Raw genomic sequence first — 19,733 nt, forward strand, 5'->3', positions numbered from 1 at the left:
AACAAATTAATGGTGAATTTGCAGTCAAGCCTGGGGCTTTAATTCCTTATCATGAGAAGGTCAAGCATTTGATTGCTCAATTCCAAAATATCACATTAAATCATGTCCCTAGGTTAAAAAATGGCAAAGCTGATGCTTTAGCTAAATTAGCTGCATCACTAACGCTTCCTGGTGAAATGAATGTTCAAATTACAATAGGAGAACGCCATTTGTTACCCGAAATCATAGAGCGGAAAGAAGAAATAAGTACCATAAATTTGGTAACTTTCCTTTAAAATACAAACGACAATGACTGGTGCCAACCAATTATTAACTATATCCAAAAAGGAGTCTTGCCAGAAGACTTGAAAAGAAGAGTGGATGTAAAAAGAAGAGCTCTTCGGTTTGTCTTCCTCAATGACACATTGTATAAGCATTCTTTTGATGGGATGTTGCTAAGATGTCTTTCAAAAGAAGAGGCGTCACATGCGCTTCAAGAAACTCATGCTGGTACATGTGGTGTGTACCAAGCTGGCCCAAAACTATCAGCTCAATTAAAGCGGATGGGTTACTATCAGCTCAATTAAAGTTATGCCAATTGCATGGAGATTTCATCCACCAACCCCCTCAACCACTCCATCCTTCTATACTGTCATGGCCTTTTGAAAAATGGGGAATGGACGTTATTGGTTCCTTTACACCATCTTTTTCCAAAACCCACAAATACATCCTGACCATTACAGATTACTTCTCCAAATGGGCCGAAGTTATACCATTAAAAGAAGTACGAGCAGAGGATGTCGCGAATTTTATAAGGACTCACGTAATTTATCGATACGGGGTTCTTTCAAAAATTATCTCCGACAATGCCCTTTATTTCAAATGTAAGGCAATGGTCAAATTGATGGACAAGTACAAATTCAAGCACAGTTTTTAAGCTAGTTATAACCCGTCTTCAAATGGTCAAGCAGAAGCATTTAATAAGGTGTTATGCAAAATCATGAAGAAGATATTGACAAAGAATAAGAGGGCCTGGCACGAACGCCTCCCAGAAGCTTTGTGGGCTTATAGAACCACTGTAAGAACTGCGACTGGTTGTACACCTTATAACTTGGTGTTTGGGTCTGAAGTAGTTTTACCTTTGGAGGTTCAAATACCTTCATTAAGAATTGCTACTCAACTAATGACCCCAGATGAAAATGTGCAAGTCCGTCTAGCTGAGCTTGAAGCATTAGATGAAAGACGACTTGATGTTCAACAAAAGCTCAAAATTTACCAAGCCCAGGTAGCTGGGGCATTCAACAAGAAAGTTAAATTCTGATCTTTTTCAGTTGGAGACCTAGTGCTTACTGTAAAAAGATCTGTTGTCATAACTAGAAGGATGAAAGGCAAATTTGAGGCAAAATGGGAAGGACCTTATGTTGTCACTAAGGCCTTCCTAAGAGGGGCATATGAACTTTTAGATTCAGAAGGTCGATGCATTTATCCATGTGTTAACGAGAAGTTCATCAAAAAGTTCTACACTTAAACAAAAGGATCTTTACCCATGGTGTAGACCGCACACTTAAAAAAAAAAAGGTGTGCAATGAACTACGAAAGGCTTGATCCCACTTTGGGTACGTAGGCAATCTAGTTTATAATTAAGCCCAGCCACAAAAATAAAACAACTCATATTCCCCTTAAAAAAATGAACTACGGAAGGCTTGATCCCACTTTGGGTACGTAGGCAATCTAAAAAAATATACACAGATGCAGCCATAAAATCAAAATAACAAACATTTCTTTCCAAATGAAAATGTTAATGTTCACATCGAAATAACAAAGCTACTACCAGTCTCTAATACTGCTAAAAAAAACAATAAAGAAATAAAACAAGATTCTAAACGAAAAATGATGATGACTAAGGTCTTTAATCTGACTTGAGGAATGAAGTCATAACATTGTGGACTTTATGGAACTCTTCTTGTTGAATCTCGATTGTGTCGTTCGCTCTTTCAATTTCATAGAATCATTCTATGTCAACATCGAGTTTGGATCGCTTAATGTCTTCATCGATCTGTTGATGATCCTTCAAGGAGGTTTTAAGACAAGAAAGGTCTTTTTCAATGGATGCCTTTTCAGTCTCGTAACCAGTCCTTCTTCATTAAAACTCTAACTCAGCAACAATAATATTTGCTTCCTTGGCCTTAAGATCCTCCAAAGCTTTTTTCTTGTTTGATACAGATATAGACAAGCTGTCCATGGTAGCCAAATTTTCTTCGTTGCGAAGAATTATATCACGGATGAAAGAGGAGTTGATATCTTTGCCATCTTCAATTACCTTGGTAGCTTCTAAACATTTTTCATTTAAAGCAAGTGAATTATGGATAGATAAACCAAGCAATCTCTGGTGGCTCAAAATCCATTGACTTACAAACACAACTCAATACATCAAGCTCCTTAATCACTTTAGCACTATGCTTCAAAATGTCTTGTGTCAACTGAGAAGGAGATAAGAAGTGAAGTATGGTCCTCATGATACCAATTATAAAGACTTTGGTATGTTCTTCTAAGTTCGAGTTGGTGATCGTCGAAATACACATAGATGATATAGAATTGGGTGGAGCATCATTCTCATCAGGTACTACTTCTTCAGAAAATTCAACATTGACATGATCAGCGAATTCGTTAAAATCAATAGGAGGTGCATCAATGTCAAAACCAACATTATGAGGTCCAGTCTGAGAATTATGAGAGATCGGAAAAGTTACATCTTCGTAATGACTAGTTTCATCATGTCTGGCACGCTTTTTCTTTCTTTTAAAATGAACCTCTAAAGTATTGTCGCTATCTTACATCAGTGTAATTAGTGCCGAAAAAATCATCAACTTGAGGAGTACTCTTCACAAAAACTGCTTCCAGGGAAGAATAAACTTCATGGATGTCTTTGATCACATATTTCAATTCATCTTCCCTATAAGATTGATTTGACAACATTGTATGGATATCTTTCACAGATCTTCCTAAATACGAAAGACAACTTCTCACCCACCAACGACAATACCACCACATACATTGACCCATACGAGTAATCTTGGGGTTATGAAAACGAATGCTAGTATTTCTCCTTAAAATCAAAACCCAAGCTTTGGAAATATCGCCTATCTCACATAGTGCCTCCCTGTGGATGCTTAAACAAAAGTTGTCTGAAGGAACACCTTGGTCAAAACCAAATTGGCGAGCAAATCTATTTGGATAGTATGGTTCCATATACATGTCACTTCCTACTCTCACAAGTAATAAAGAAGAGTGCACTGATATCAATAGCTCAAACCTTTCATCAGACAAGTCTGCATCATCCAAATAGTCCTGATCTTCTTCTGCTGGAAAAGAGTATGGTCGATGGATAACATAGTCTTCCTCTCTCAAAATACGCCTAGCTCCATTCAATGTTCGATGTTCAGCAGGAATGCCAGCGTACTTGCTTAAATGAGGAAAATCCGCAATGAGCCCCCTGCCGCTATAAAGATCACAAAAATGGTCAGCCAACCAACCTATCACATAATGCATAGGTAGAAAACTTTGACCCTCTTCTTGACAATGTATGGCTGAATTGTGAAAAGCACGGTAAATATAACCAAGAACGGAAGGCACAAGTGAAACTTTAGTTCCATGGGCCATTAATGAAGCCATATAAAAATTTTCTGGTCTAATTTTATAACCTTGAGTAGGAAAAACAAAACGACTCAGCCATAAAGATAAAAATGCTGCAAGACCACACTCTTTTGATACATTCAAAGGAAGAGAACGAAGGTCGAACCTTTTGTCATTTTTCTGTTGGCCAAATTTTTAGGGAGCTTAGAAGTCAAGCTCTCTTTAATGCCTTCAAAAATCTTCGGCCCTCGATAAAAATATTCAATCCATTGACCCCAGGATACATCCAAAGTCTCTGAACGGTCATATGCACCCTTACCCTTCAAATAGTCACAGATTCGGGCGTGGGTCCTCAAAAGTTCAGAAATGGTAGAACAATATGAATCACCCTTCATTAACTTCTCATTTAGAGGGATAAACTCCTCATAAGGTATGCCTAAAATGGGCAAGCCACCAATAACTTTCAAATCATACAAAGAAATTCCCATTTCACCGCTATTATGATGGAAAGTATTAGATAAGGGACCCCAAAGCTCAGAGAAAGCTCGCCAAATAGAGAAAGATACATTGAAGGGGTATCTTGATATATAAACAGCTCCATAAATCTCTGCTTTCTTTAAAACACTTGATTCTGACGCAGAATGAGTTTTGTCCACTCAAGGAGATATGACATGAATTGAACTTGTCCTCGAAAATGAAATTTATTACAAGCCTTTTTATCTTTCAAGACACAATGAAGGCTTGGAAAGAAATTACTACTTACTTGGTGAGCTAAATCCCCATCATCTTTATTGTCAACATCTCCCAGAACTTTTGCTTGAAAATTGGAGCCATAGCCTCGAACATGTTTAACAACATGGTCGTCAGATGAAGAATAATATCGCAAATCACCTGAACCAACATCCTCAATCTTAAATAGAGAAACAAGATCCTGGTGATCATTTGATGCTCGAAACTCAGTCAATGATAAGGAGCGGCGATAAGAGGGCCTGATCGTTATTTCTTTGCCAAATTCATCAGGAGCCTTTTGGGAGCCAATACATCCAAGGTTAGACATATTGCAGAAATCTTTCATTTTTCCTAAAAAAAAGAGAGGGAAAATAAGTCAATATGTTTTTCTTTTTTAAAAAAAAAAAAAAAAAGAACTACGGAAGGCTTGGTCCTGCTTTGGATACGTAGGCAATCTAAAAAATGAAATATATTATTAATTTAGATGCAGCCACCAAATTAAAAGCTCAAAATGCTCTTCTTAAACTTTAAAACAAATATCCTAAGTATTTGTCATTTCAAAATTAAGAGTGGTAAAAATAAAAGAGGCATCTACAAAGAGAGGCAGAGGGTTCAAAGATCAAATTCTCAAGGTCACTCGAGCATCACACGTGTCCATAAATTACCACGTGCATGCTCATGGGGGCATCTGTTGAACCATTTTTTTTTATTATTATTATTATTAATAAATAAATAAAATAATAATAAAAGAAGAAAAAAAAGAATCGGTTTGGAGGGAAGGAGAAAAAGTGGAAAAAATATCTCAACTATTCTCTTCACCTTCCCACTTCCCATTTTGACCACTCTTCACTTTCTCCACTTTCTTTTTACTTTAACGTAAAATTAAGTCTACAAAAGAGGAGACCAAAAAATCAGACAAAAGGGGGAAGAGAGGATGAAAAAAAAAAGATCGACAATTTTTGCATCAGGAAAGAAACAGAGAAAAAAAAATCAAATCACAGTATTTCTTCAAATTGCTCAAGGTTTGACAGGTAAAATATCTATCCCTAAATTTCCTCTTCTTCCTTGGCTTTCTCTTGCTCTATGATGGAATGCACTCATTTCTTTCTCTTCATCTAACATGGAATGCACTCATTCTGCCCCCAAAAAATTGACGGATGCACTCATCCAAAAATTTATGGAATGCACTCATTCCGCCTAAAAAAAATTAATTAATGGACGCACTCATCCAAAAAGTTATGGAATGCACTCATTCCGTTCCAAATTTATAGAATGCACTCATTCTATCCTCAATTTATTTTTCTTTAAAATAAACTTGGACTGTTATGCTATCAAAATTGCCACAATATATTAATTTTGATTAAGAAAGCAGTTAAACAAACTTGGTTGAATATCTCATACCTCATTGAAAATGCAAATAATCAAAGTATTTGTTTAAGTCGATGCTGGGATTGGCTAGTCGATGGTTGTAAAATAAATTCTCTGATCAAGTTCAAAAAGAGATTAAGTCATTCTGAAAGTTTGAATGAATATTGACATATATGTGTATACCCCAAAAGAAATAAACGAAAAATGGATGGGCTCATGATTCTTAGAAGACCAGTTTGCAAATAAATCAATTCAAAATTTATATGATATACAGATATATAAATGACAGAAGGGAATCACCTGGTCTTGTATACATATATATATAGAAAAGTTCTCAATGGGTATTACCCACACATGAGTACCTAGATAAATGTGCAAATATATTGACATGGCATGTAGGTGACTTGGTACATCAAGTTACCAACAAGTAAAGATTCTTTTTTTTTGGCATAGATTCTTTTTTATTTTTTGCATTAATTTCGAAATTGGATTTTTTTTTTTTGTCATTAGGAATGGTGATTCCAACCAATAAGAGGTAAGCTCTCTTTTCAAGTTTTGAATTAATTTAAAATTTTAAAAATTATGGTTTCATAATAAATGCACACTCATTTCTTAAACTCTCTATTCTTCTTCTTCTTCTTCATTCAAAGTAAAAAAATAAACATAAAATAATCAGAATTGCACCATGATTTTGTGAGCATGTGAAGGAGAGAAAGAAGAAAAAAAAAAGTGTGGGGAAAAAATAGAGGGGGAGAGAGAAAACGAATGGGAGTAGAGGGGAAGGGGATGAAGAATAAAAGAAGTAGATCTAAGGATTTAGAAGGAAGGGTTGGAAAGAAGAGACAAATTTTTTATGATAACTCATTGTCTCCTAATCGAATCAGGTCAAAATTGCTTTTAGATCGCGCTCGTCGGTATAGATCTCCTATGAAAAGTTTGGAGTCGTCCTCTTCAATGTTCGAAAGTAGAACTCGACGTTGTCTTCATAGTGAGCCTTATTGTTCTTTTTGTAAGGTAATATATTTATATCTATATATGTGTCTATGATTGAGATCTCATTTTATGTTTATGTTAGAACACTTCGATTATATTTTTCAAAAATATTTTTTCTATTTAAAAATTAGGAATACGAAAACCATGTATGTGTAGATGAGGTAGACCGTGATGTTCCTATCCCACCATGGAGTTTTGTCATACCTGATGAAGATGGTGATGCAATGACCATTAATATACCATCAGATGTAAACAAAGGGAACCTTCAAATTCCAGACCATGTACAATGTGTATGTATTATTTTTTATTATTATTATTATTTTAATTATTTTTTAAATTTTATATTAGTTTATTTTTTACAAGTTGGGGTGGCAAAAGTAAATGCTTTGCTCACAATGGTTGTTGGTTCGCAAAATATTTTGGTTACAAAGATCCTTGAATCTAGAGATAGGTTAAATGGTTCAAATAATATTATCCATCAACTTCGTCGTCGTCTGGTTAGTATATCTTAATTAATTTCATAATTTTACAGTATGAAATATTATCTGGTTGGTATATGTTTATCTAATTTTATTTATTTATTGTTTTGTACAGCAACTATGTGAAGCATCTCAAATATCTGAAGACCATAATCAAGATATCATTGATAGTAGCAATGTAATCAATAAATAGGGAGATGTGGAGTATTAATTTGGTTTACTTTTGTATTTTTATATTGTTGATTGAAATAAGTTTGTTTAATTTCCAATGTAGCATTTTAAATATCATTTGGTGCAAGTATATGTAATTTCCAATGAACTAATTGAAATATATTTTTTAAATTTCTTTAATGTATTAAATTTTAATTTCGAAATTATTATTTCAAATTTGAGATTTTATTATTTAAATCTTATATTGGAAATCACAACTAATTAATGATTTTTTATGTATCCTAAAATAATGGATGACTATTGGTTTTTCTAACAATAATAGAACATCAAAACAAAAATAAGAAATAAATATTTCCGTATTACATTATAAAATACAAATTTTAAAAAAAAAAAACAACTTTGATTTATGCCAAACTATTTTGATTATAGGTAAAATGAATCAATACAACTCTTCATTTTTTCCCAAAAAAATGTTAACTTAATTAATTTTATTTTTTCCATAAACTACAAAACAATACAACTTTTCAAATTTTCTATTATCAATAAATGAACATTTATTGATAAGATTACATCATAACCAATAACTATTGATATTCTTTACCTTGAAAATATATTTTTTAATTGAAACTTTTTTTAAATCATTATTTTCGGCATGTTTTAATTAAAAAAAAATTTGGCTAGCATTAAAAAACTATTTTGATTTTTTAAAAGAAGCATCTCTTTGTATTCTCTTGGGAAAATCAAATTATGTTGTTTTGAAATTAGATATTTATTCATTAGTCCTATATTGCCAAATAATAAATCTTATTCATTTAATATAATTGGTTAGGTAATTTATAAAATCCATTAATTTAGAAATTGCTTAATGGTAAATTGTTAATTTTTAATTAAAATTTTACATTGAAAACCGAAAATTAATATACAATTTCGGCATTAATTTAAAAAAAAAATTGGACAATTTCACTCCAACAAAATTATTAACATTATTAATAAATAAATAATAATAAGATTTTATCTGAAGACCCAAAAAGAAATAAAAGTTTCTTTTCATAACAAATCCTCATAAGAAAATGTCCATAAAAAAAATTAAAACATAATAGAATAAAAATATTATAGTAAGACCTAAGGAAGCACATAGAAACAATAAATTTAAAACAAAACAAAAAAAACACTTGAAGCATTTTAGAAATTGTCATTCTTCTTTGTCATCTTCTTCTCCTTCTCCTTCAAATATTTCTCCCACATCTCGTTCTTTTTCCTCTCTGCATCAAAATAGTTGGCCACTGATTCATGCAGAGTTTACATCGCAAAAGTGTATCTTGTCATCTCTCGAACAAATTCATCCATGTTGTTCTTCAATTCAAGTAGACGACTGATATTTTCATTAAATTTTTGGAATATAATATCGAAATATATTACATTTGGATTGTACTCTAGTTGAGAATCAAGTGGATTCACATCTTTCTCACCACCGCTAAACTTCTCAGTCTTGATATTCTTCAATTGAGACTTTGCATCATTGTCAAACTTCTCAACCTTGATCTTCTTCAATGGAGAATTTACTTCATCATCTTTAGAATCAAAGGGTGAAGAGTTATCTTCATGCTTTGAATAGGTTGAATCTGATATGTTGATGATAGACATGGTAGTTGAATGTTGGTAAAACTTGATTTTTTAAAAAAAAAAATAGGACAATCGGTTTGGGTTATATGGGAATATATATATAGTGTATGTTATGAAGAAACAATGCAACCTTTCACATTCTTAATAAAATATTTTGGATTTCCTTAAAATAAATAATAAAATATTATTGAAAGAATAAATAATTAATATGTGGTAATTTCCCAATGTAAACACTAATCATGCATTCACATTAATTAAATATTATTTCTATTTTATAAAAGAGACCCATTAATTTCGGCCACCTATATTTTAATAAGCAATTTCACAAATTAAATGCATTTCACAAAAAAAAAAAAAAATCAAAAACCGAAAAAATAATAACAATATTAAACTATGTCATTTAATACAAGAACCACACATTCTTAATTTAATGAATAAATAATTAATATCTTGTTACTTCCCAAATGTAACTAGTAATCATGTAGCAACATTTAATTTAATATTATCTTTTTGAATCATTTATCAATTAATTTAGGCTACTACCAATTTTTATAATTTAATATTAAATTTTTAATAAAAATCACCCATTAATTTCAGCCACTATAATTTTAATTACAAATTTGACCAATTAAATGCATTAAAAAAATAAATAGAAAATAGCATTAATAATTTAAGACACTTAATACAACAACCACAATTTTTTGATTTAATGAATTTAAAAAAATGAAATTAAATAAAAATTTGATAAGGTGAAACTGTATAATTTTATTATTGGTAGATATTTACAAATTTAATTAATTCTTATCCTAAACTAAAAAAAATTCGAGAATTTAATAAATCATTAAATTGTAGTATTGATTTGATTTTATTAATAATGAGAATTATTTTAATAATACAAAACGAAATTAAAATTAAAAAAACCTTAATTGAAATTTTTAAAATAAAAATTTGTTTGTTGTTTCAAAATAAAAAATATATATTTGTATATTAGGGACATTATATTTGCACTACAATAATATATAAAGACACTCCATTAATTAAACAAAAAATTAATTTTATATTCATTTCTAACACTTTTTCTCAAAAAAAATTATTGACATTATTTAATTTCTTTTTTTTTTGTTAATTTCAAAAAGCTTATTTTATATTATTTTTAAAAAATAATGTCTTTTTTTTTATGAAAAAGCCTCTTATTTTAACAAGTTTTTTATATATATATATTAATATTATTTATTTAAATATTTAAAAAAATTATTATTTATATGTATTGTTTCAAAATATGAAAAATAAAAAAATTAGAAAAATGTAAGCACAAGTTGAAAAAAAATATAATGCATTGTATATTATTACATATAGTGTAATACCCCAATTTGCTAATAAAGTTTAGGACCTTGATTAGTGTGCCTGGAGGGCAATAAGTGAATTAACATGTTAATATATGAATTTAAATGAATATGTGATTAGAATGCATGTTTGGGTGGAATAAATATGCATGTGGGCCCCGTTTGTATATTAGGGGTAAATTGGTAATTTTGGCCCGCTGAGGGCGTAAATGTAATAATTATGTTATATGATTAGTACCACGTGTGAGTGGTGATATTGCTGTGATGCATGTGTCGAGACGGTCCTAGGGAGCTAATTATTTTAAAAGTCACAACGGGATTAAATACCCGGCTCGGGAGGAGCATAGGGGTATTTTGGGAATTCTATAAAGTGAGTTTGAGAATTAATGAGTTATGGTTAATGGTGATTGGGTAACTTGGGTGACCATTGGTAACTATTAATAGTAACAATTTTAGGTGAGGACAATGGTAGATTTGTAAGGAATGTGAAATGTCTAGGATATCCTTGAGGTTTAGTTAGAAGGGGAATTAGATGGAAGGGCAAAATGGTCTTTTGGCAGGGGTTTAGATAACTTCAGCTGAGGGAAAGATCATTCACGCTTTTTTTCACTTAGGCAATTCAGTTTTTGCTGAAAGTAAAGGAGAACTAAGGGCAAAAAGGAAGAAAGGAAGGGAATTGGGAATTTTGAGACTTAGGAGAAGGATCAAGGTGGTTGGAGGCAATTGAAGTCAAACAGAAATCAAGATTGGTCAGAGGTAAGATTCATCTCTGAAATCTCTATGTTTTAGCAAGTTCTTATGGAATTTAGGTTGGAAATTGAAAGATGGTTTGTGGCTAGTTTGTCTAAGAATTCAGTTTGAGGAACCAGAGGGTTTAGCTTGAAGCTGGAATCAAGGAAGCTTGAGGTTGAATTCTCCATTTGAGGTAAGGATTCTATGCAATTTTGAGGTTTGATTTTGTTGTGGTTTAAGAAATTTGAAGCATGGTTTAAGTTCTATAAGCTTTGGTTTAAGTTTCTGGTTTACTGGTTTAAGTTTCTGAAATTTGAAACCAAAGTGTGGATTTTGGGTGTGATTGTGTGATTGAACTTGTTGATGGTGTTTATAGGTTGTTAGATAGTTCATTTGTGGTTTTAAATTGGTTTTGGGGTTTAGGTATGTGTTTGGGTCGGGGAAAATGCAGGGGAAAACCTAGATTTCTGGGTTCGCGATGGGGCGCCGCGGCACGAGGCTGTATCAGGGGCTGGGGGACTTTCTGAATTTCTGGGTGTTGTGGCCCTCAAGGGTAGCACCGCGGCGCTAGGCCATTTCTGGGCAGGGAGATTTTGCATTTTTGGGCATTTGCCCCAGGGGCTCAGGGGATGTTTCCGTTGTTTTGTTTTGGGAAATTAGAGGACCCGAGAGTGTGGGATTGGTCCCGGGAAGTGATTTTTGGATTGGTTAGTATTAAAGGGTGTTTTACAAGTGTTGTGACTAGGTTTTCGGAGAGGCTCGGGATAGAGGACCGCCCTCGTGACTTTGGTGCATTGTAAAGCTCGGGATACAGGTAAGAAAACTGTAGTACCCGTAGAGCAGGGCATGGACCCATAGTGTTGTTGCAGGGCACGACCCTAGATTGTATTACATGTTAGGGTGTAGCCTTGATTGAATTATTATATGCTTGAATGTTGTTTGAGTTATGCTATATGTGATTATAGTAGAATGAACGGCAAAGGAGTCGGGAACGGCAAGGAGCCAAGAACGACGAAGGGCCGAGAACGGCAGTGGGGCCGAAAATAATACTAAGCACATGGAGTGCTTATTGTTAGGGTGTGACCCCAATGGATACATGGGATATCCTTACGGTGAGGACCGAGATCCCAGGCCTTGGTAATGCTTCTAGGACGGCATGGTCGTATATGTTTAATCTGATGGACTATCTGTTTATCTGTGGATTATCTGATATAAATGGTTTTATAATATGCATATGTTGTGTGCTGTGTGAGTTTTCTTGCTGGGCTTCGGCTCACGGGTGCTCTGTGTTGCAGGTAAGGGCAAGGAAAAAGTCAACCAGCCATGAGTACGGAGACCGTGGGGCGGCGTGTACATGTTTGGCCTGCCCGACTGCTTTGGTTGGGGGCATTTTGAGAAATGGTTGTATTAAACTGTGATTTTGATAGTTAGTTATCTGTAAACCTATTTTGAGTTGTAAATATTTTATAAACCTTGTTTTGGGATCCCAAACGTTAGACACTTGGAATTTTCAATGAAATAGGGTACTTTCAAAGATTACAGCCTTAACTTTTTTTTTAATCACACTTTTGTTCTTAAAACCTCGTTTAGCGAGTTAATTGCACATTTTAAACTCACTTAGTAATGGCTCTAAGGTAGTAGGGCGTTACAACTTGGTATCAGAGCGAGCTAAGGTTTATTGGTTCTAAAGATTGACCGAACATGTATGCTCGCTGCCGTTGAAAAGCTCGACTCAGGGTTGATTGGTATGGTTGATTATTATGATTGAATATGTGCTTGAATGCCATGTTTGCCTGTTTAGTTTAGAAGAGCATGACGAATGAAATAACATATGTATGATGTCAGGGCATGGCCCGTTGTGTGTTGTATGCTATCTGTATGTTATCTGGGTTATTGATCTTGGTTGGTTGTTGGGAATAGGAGGTGGAATTGGATTTTGTTATCATGTCTGATGAGCGGTGTCACTGATTGTAGGCATATAGTTGTAATGCCTCGACAATCTTCATCTAGGATTGAAGATTCTCAATCATTCCTTCTACTAGAGACAAGTATTCTTGATCTACATCAGACATGGCTAAGAGTAGAAAGAGATGATAAAAAATGTGTTAATTTTTTTACTAAAATAATAAGATATGTAGAGGTTCAAATTAAGGTGTGTGATATATAAATAAGTAGGGTTTCAAAGACAAGTGCCTATTCAATTTTTTTAATAAATTTCGACCAATAACACTAAATAATTACATAATCTTTGGCCATTTAATAGGGAATTGGATATTATTGGAAAGTAGATAATATGGTTATTTTATTAATAAATATGAAACACTTGAGCACATAAGATTCAGCCACCTATGTTATTTTGAAAATAATGGTAATTGGCAATTGTTAATAAATCCAGCAAATTATTAACAAAATTTTGGAATTGATAGTTATATTTTAACATTAAATAACAAAACAACTTCCAATGTAGTACATTTGATTCCCTAAAGAAAATAAAGAGGAACATATGGTTATTTTTTATTTGAACCATGCATGTGATTGAAAAGCAAAGACTCATGATAATTAATTTCATATTCAACATCAAACAGTTGTTGCCTCCAAAACAAGTCTTCCTTCTCCGAACCTTCAATAAAAGATAACGCTAAATCTTTTTGAGCTTGTTCAATATCTTTCAAATCCAAAGGATTTGTCGAGTATCGTTGGATTACCAGATCTGCCAAGATCATCCTTATTGTACTTCTTTCATGAAAATTTTGCAAGAGGCGCGACTGAATATCATCCCGCAAAGCATGTAAGTCTCCAGTGATGAACCTTTCTTTGCATTTGGAAATGGAATGACGACGAACAATTTCCACCATAAATTTGTTATGCATTATGTTGTGACTCATCTTGAACTATCACTTTTCAATAATGAATAATGTTGTCACTTATATAGTATGCTTTTATTATTATTCATAATTAACAATGGAATATCAGAGTTCAATGCATTTCTCATTAAAATAGTTACATTGATTATAAAGAGATGTAACATGTTCCAACCTATAACAATTAAATATTCAATTGGTAATTTCGAAAATATATTTACATATCTAAACAAAAATATATATTTGTTTTTTTTTTAAATAAAATTAATTAAGATAGGTTTTTATTATAGTTTTTATAGCATTTTTCATTACTATTATTACAGTGATTAAATGTAAATTGATAATTTTGAGAAGACCTTTTACATATCCAAGAATTATAGTTGTGGCATGTGTGTTTTAGTATTTATTATAGTTGTGGGATGTGTGTTTGGGTATTATGTAACATTTTAGTTTTTAATAATTTGTATAGTTTTTGAGATCTACAAAGATATATTAAATAAATTACTATATTTTACATTTAATATACATTTTGATAATTAATATTAATAAATAATTATAGTTATTTTATGTAATTTTTTAATTTTTTATTAATTTTAAAAGTTGTCAAATTTTAGAAAAATATTAAATAAATTACTAAATTTTAGATTAATTATAATTTCTGAAAATTATTATTAATAAATAATTATAGTTACTTAAAATATATTATGGTTTAGTGAGAAATTATTATCATAAGTTACTCTTAACATTTTGCCATTTACTTATCGTAACAATTTATAATGTTCATGTGTTGAAGAACATTGCAAACAAATAAATTGAAGAATATTGTAGAGAAACTAAAATTCATAAAATAAAATTCATAAATGACAAATTACAAAGAGAAGAAAACTAATATTGTCAAAATAAAAACTTTAATAAGAAATAACATTTTTCAAAATTTGAGCAGACTATTATCTTTATTTTCATCATGAACAATCTTCAAGAGTTCTTGGAGCCAAAAGTGTTCTTCCTTCTCTACAGCATGGATGAATTTCTGAATGATGATATGTTGAGAAAGTTGTATCTTGCGTGCCTCAGGACTCCATAGGCGACTTGAGATGCATCAAGATGAAAAGAGAGACCCAAGTTTAGTCTTTCTGGTACAGAGAAGAACCAAGAGTTGATTGATTTCATCCTTCTTCTTTTTTATATCTACTGATGTGGTGAGCTCTTTAAGATTAATAGTTGTATTATCAGATAGTAATTCAACAACTTTATTGAGGAACACATCGTCTCGTTCCATATCCTTCACGTCTACCAATTTTTTTTTTCCTTTTTCTTTTTCCTCATCCGTAACATCTGCCCATTTTCGCTTCCCTTTTGCTATATGATTAATGTCTTCAATTTTTGGCTTATCTTTCTGTACATCGTTGCTGTCGACCATTTTTTGCTTGCCTTCCTCAAAAATAATAATATCTATCATTTTTTGCTTCTCTTTCTCCATATCATTGACCATATCTTTGTTTTGATTCTCTTTATCGATAGTCTTGACACCCTCCTTGTTTTCATTCTCTTTCTCCATATCGTTGATGTACTCCATTTTTTTATTATGTTTCTCTATTTTTTAGGTTATCTTTGTAAATTCTTGACCTACATAAATAAAGAGTTTTTATAACCTAACTAGATGAAAAAAATAATTAGAAATTAAAAAAAAATTCATTTATTCAATTTAATAAATTTTGAAATTCTCATAAAAATTGTATACCACACACCTTTTTATAAATGTATTTAATTACTAGTTTAACTTCCAATACAAAGTTTAAGTTTTAAATTATAATAAAATTATTATGACTTTATTGTAAAGGCAATTGTTCAACTACCCATAATTTATTACTATTATTATTTGAAATACACACTTATATAATATTTCAAAAATTTCGGCCATGGTTGGCCAAAGACATGAGTATAAAGGTGTTGGATATTTACAGTGATTCACAGCTGGAGGTGAATCAGGTCTTGGGGGAGTATCAAGCACGAGGTCTGAAAATGGTGGCCTATCTGAACAAAACCAAAGAGCTGTTGGCACAGTTTGAGAAATATACCCTCCAGCAAATACCTCGAGATCAAAATTCAAACGCAGATGCCTTAGCCAAACTCGCAAGTGCGAAAGATGATGACACTTTAAATATAGTGTCAGTGGAGCGGCTACGCGAGCTGAGCATATGAGCAGATGAAGCCAGTATGGAGGTATGGTTAGAAGATACATGGATGGCACCGTACTTGGAGTATCTCACGAGTGGTGCACTACCATGAAATAGAAACAAAGCCAGGACTCTTCAGAGATAGGCTACTAGGTACATACTGGTCGATGGTGTTCTATACCGAAGAGGATACTCCATGCCACTGCTCAGATGTATTACACCAGAAAAGGCTAAAGAGCTGATGAAGGAGGTACATGAAGGCTTCTGTGGGGATCACGCTGGGGGGCAGAGCTTATCGAAGAAGATTCTAAGGCAGGGTTATTCTGGTCGACCATGAATGAAGACTTGATGGAGTTTGTGCGAAAATGTGATAAGTGTCAGAGGTTTTCCAAGATCCCACGCGCAACTCCTAATGAGTTAAAGCAAATGCAAAGTCCATGGCCCTTCGCAGTATGGGATATCGATTTAATTGGGTCCTTGCCAACAGGAAAAGGTGGAGTAAAATACGCAGTTGTAGCAGTCGACTACTTCACCAAATGAGCTAAAGCTGAGCCACTCGCTACCATAACGACAAAGAAAGTGCTTGACTTTGTCATCAAGAACATTGTTTGTCGATATGGATTGCCCCGAAAGATCGTCTCAGATAACGACACCCAGTTCCCTCATATCCTGATGAGGGGTCAGGAGGCTAGATAGCCTCAAGTTCTCTTCGGTGACCAGAGACTTGACGATCTTCTCAGCATCAGTCAGTCTGGCTAAAGTATTGGGTCTGGGCCTAACCATGGTCCTGAAAAGCACAAGATATTTTAGAGAAGTACAAGGAGAATTGCTAAGTAAAAACAGCGACCAGTAGGAAAAAGGCATTTACCTCCTCGAGCGAAGGCCAAGTTATTTGCAGCCATGTCAGGCGTGAGGAAATACTCCTGACTGTATTTCCCCACGTTGGAGATATGGGTGGTGTCACTCGGGAATGTGCGGTTCGTCTCTTGGTGACAAAAATGGAAAATCCCCGTCCCGGACTGTTGGGGGTTGGACTTAAGGTCAAAAAGGTAATTGACCTCATGAGGAGTAAGCTCTGGCCATTTTTTAAGTTTGTAAAGGATATAGACTGCAGAAAGCATTCTATATCAGTTGGGAGTAATTTGAAAGGGGGCAACACCGAAGTATTTCGCCACCCCCTGATAGAAGGGATGAAGAGGAAGGGTAGCCCCGACCTCTATATGATACCTCGACCAGGCGCTGTAAGCCCCTCCAGGCAAGTTAGCCCTCTGGTCCGCAGTGGGGATCTTGAGATTGACCCCAGTGAGAGGATACTTCCTAAGATAATTGGCCAGCATCCTGGGGGTTACTTGGCTTAATGGAGAAAGGTACCACTCGACATCAGGAAGGGTTGAATGCCGAGGGCAAGCCCTAACCTGGATGCGAGGGTCCGGGACAATGTTTTCTCGACCGCTGGTCGAGGGAACCCTAGCTTGCGAATCAGGCTGGGCAGGAGGATTTAGATTGTCTTCGGGATTTGTTTTCTTTTGGCCAGGAGATTTGGAACGAGCCATTCTGGATGATGATGGTTGAGGTTTGGAAGAAGAGAGTCTTGAGAATGCAATCTCGTGAACGCGTTGAGCAGGCTGTTCTTCACCTTCAAGCAGTTGCGCAAGAAGATTGTCTTCGATAGGTCGCTCACCTCCCCACAAATCTAGCATTAAAATCTGCGGACAGAAAAATGGGGAGGTGAGGATGGAGAATCTAGAAAGATGGTTAGAATAACGCTGGTCGGCTTTATTAATTAGCCAACTAATTGTAGTTGAGAAGATAAGAGTCATTAATGCATAAGGAATGAATCTGGAAAGAACATGTAATGAACAAGGAATGAGGATATGGAATCTTTGAATAAATCTTAAATAATGATTTTTTTAATTATTTAATTAAATTAAAAGGTGACCGCCATGTCAGCAGGTAGCCCATTACCAAGTTTGAAAAAGTCAAAGATAACATTAATTAACATCTTTAAATGTAGACCATTGGATCTTAATCCAATAGCTATTAATTGACATCCCATCCATGGGGAAAAAACTCAATCACTATTAAGAGTGAACCCATATATATATATGTATACCATATATACAAAAATAATGACCCACTTGTGAAATTATTATAGATGCATATGTACTATATATGCATTTTGTTTTATATGGCAAAAGCAAAGTTAGTAAAAAAAAATGACCCAGTGAAATTATTATAGATGCATATGTATTATAGATGCATTTTGTTTTATACGGCAAAATCAAAGTTCAGAGTATTCAGTCATTCAGTTAAGTTAGAAAATATATATGTGTACAACAGTCTCAGAGATATTAAATAGACTCAAAATACATACATATATATATACACGTATATATGTATGTTTTCAGGGATCAGTCGAATTTATATAAGCCAAATTCAAAGCATAGATATATATAAATATATATTAGATTAAATGGAGAAAGAGACTGTATATATGATACATTAAAAAATGTGTATCGTGCATATACAATATGTACATATAAAGGGGCTTACCTTGGGGAAAAAAAAATTGTATGTATGCTCTATCAAAGAATTGTAACTTATCATATAACTCTTGCTTTATTTCTGTAAAGCTATTAAATAGACTCAGAGATATAACTAATACTCAAATAATATATTTAAAATATATATATATCTCAAATTTGAAACCAAATTTAAATTCGAATTTTAAGATATTTATGTTATTTGATAAATTCAAAACATAAAAATTATAATGATATTACCAGATATAAAATTTTAGATTATTCCCAAAAATTTTGGAATAATCAATTAAAACATTGGTAAAATAATCTCTTTATATATAAAACAAATTATTGATAAAAAATATAAAGAGATTTCAAGACATAAAACTGTCACCAAAATGACAAAATTCTAAAACCATGTGAAATAGTATGAAATTTCCAAATGAGCTCATTACAGCATTTGAAATGATAAAATCCATTTTAAATGGTATCTCAAAGATGTCATTTACCTCACCAAAATCCCAAAAAGAGGTCTTTTACCTTAAAAATTCAAAAGTGCACTAAAATAACTTCAAAACCATATAAAATAGTATTTTAAAGAGGCCTTTCGCCTCAAAATTAAAAAACACTTCAAAGCATCTCTAAAATAAGAATACATAAATTTCAAAGTAAGGTTGTCAACCTCAAAATTTATAAAAATATCAAATCTCTAAACTACGTTTGACTTGATTTTTCTAAAAGATACATAGGTAACTTAGTCGCTAAAACTAAGTGCAGTCACATGAACCACAAATTTCAAAAAAAAAAATTCAAATATCAAATACAACTCTCAAAATTCCATAGAAGGTCATTCACCAAGAAATTTTTTCTACAATTCCAAAACACTAAATAATTCCATGATATGGTCATCTATCGGAGGTTCATAAATCTCTAAAAACACGATGAATTCCTACGAATGGTCATTTACCGGAATTCTTCCACTCATTTTCCAAAATATCTATCTAGAACTACAAATGATTTGATCATTCATCAAGAGGATATGTAAGCAACTCAGTCAATCAAATTTATTAAGTACAGTCGCAATTCTAAATTCTTTAAAATTTTCCCAAAATTATACAAGTAA

The 19,733-nt window shown here is 32.9% G+C and overlaps 1 protein-coding gene across 1 annotated transcript; it reads left to right on the plus strand.

The window, feature by feature from the left end:
* The first annotated feature begins 6,221 nt into the window (after positions 1-6,221).
* Positions 6,222-7,374, plus strand: LOC133824990 (uncharacterized). The gene is made up of 4 exons (XM_062257996.1): positions 6,222-6,244; positions 6,594-6,723; positions 6,834-6,992; positions 7,297-7,374. The coding sequence occupies exons 1-4, from the start codon at positions 6,222-6,224 to the stop codon at positions 7,372-7,374; spliced, it is 390 nt and encodes a 129-aa protein (XP_062113980.1).
* The last annotated feature ends 12,359 nt before the right edge of the window (positions 7,375-19,733 follow it).

This window comes from Humulus lupulus, chromosome 3 (genome assembly GCF_963169125.1).
Source record: "Humulus lupulus chromosome 3, drHumLupu1.1, whole genome shotgun sequence".
Lineage (NCBI taxonomy): Eukaryota > Viridiplantae > Streptophyta > Magnoliopsida > Rosales > Cannabaceae > Humulus > Humulus lupulus.

Bases quoted from the DNA above. Each gene is read 5' to 3' on its own strand.
- LOC133824990 (XM_062257996.1), top strand. From the start codon at position 6,222: ATGGTGATTCCAACCAATAAGAG. The intron at 6,724-6,833 runs GTAATATATTTA...TTTAAAAATTAG, and splicing joins CTTATTGTTCTTTTTGTAAG to GAATACGAAAACCATGTATG. The intron at 6,993-7,296 runs GTATGTATTATT...TGTTTTGTACAG, and splicing joins TTCCAGACCATGTACAATGT to CAACTATGTGAAGCATCTCA.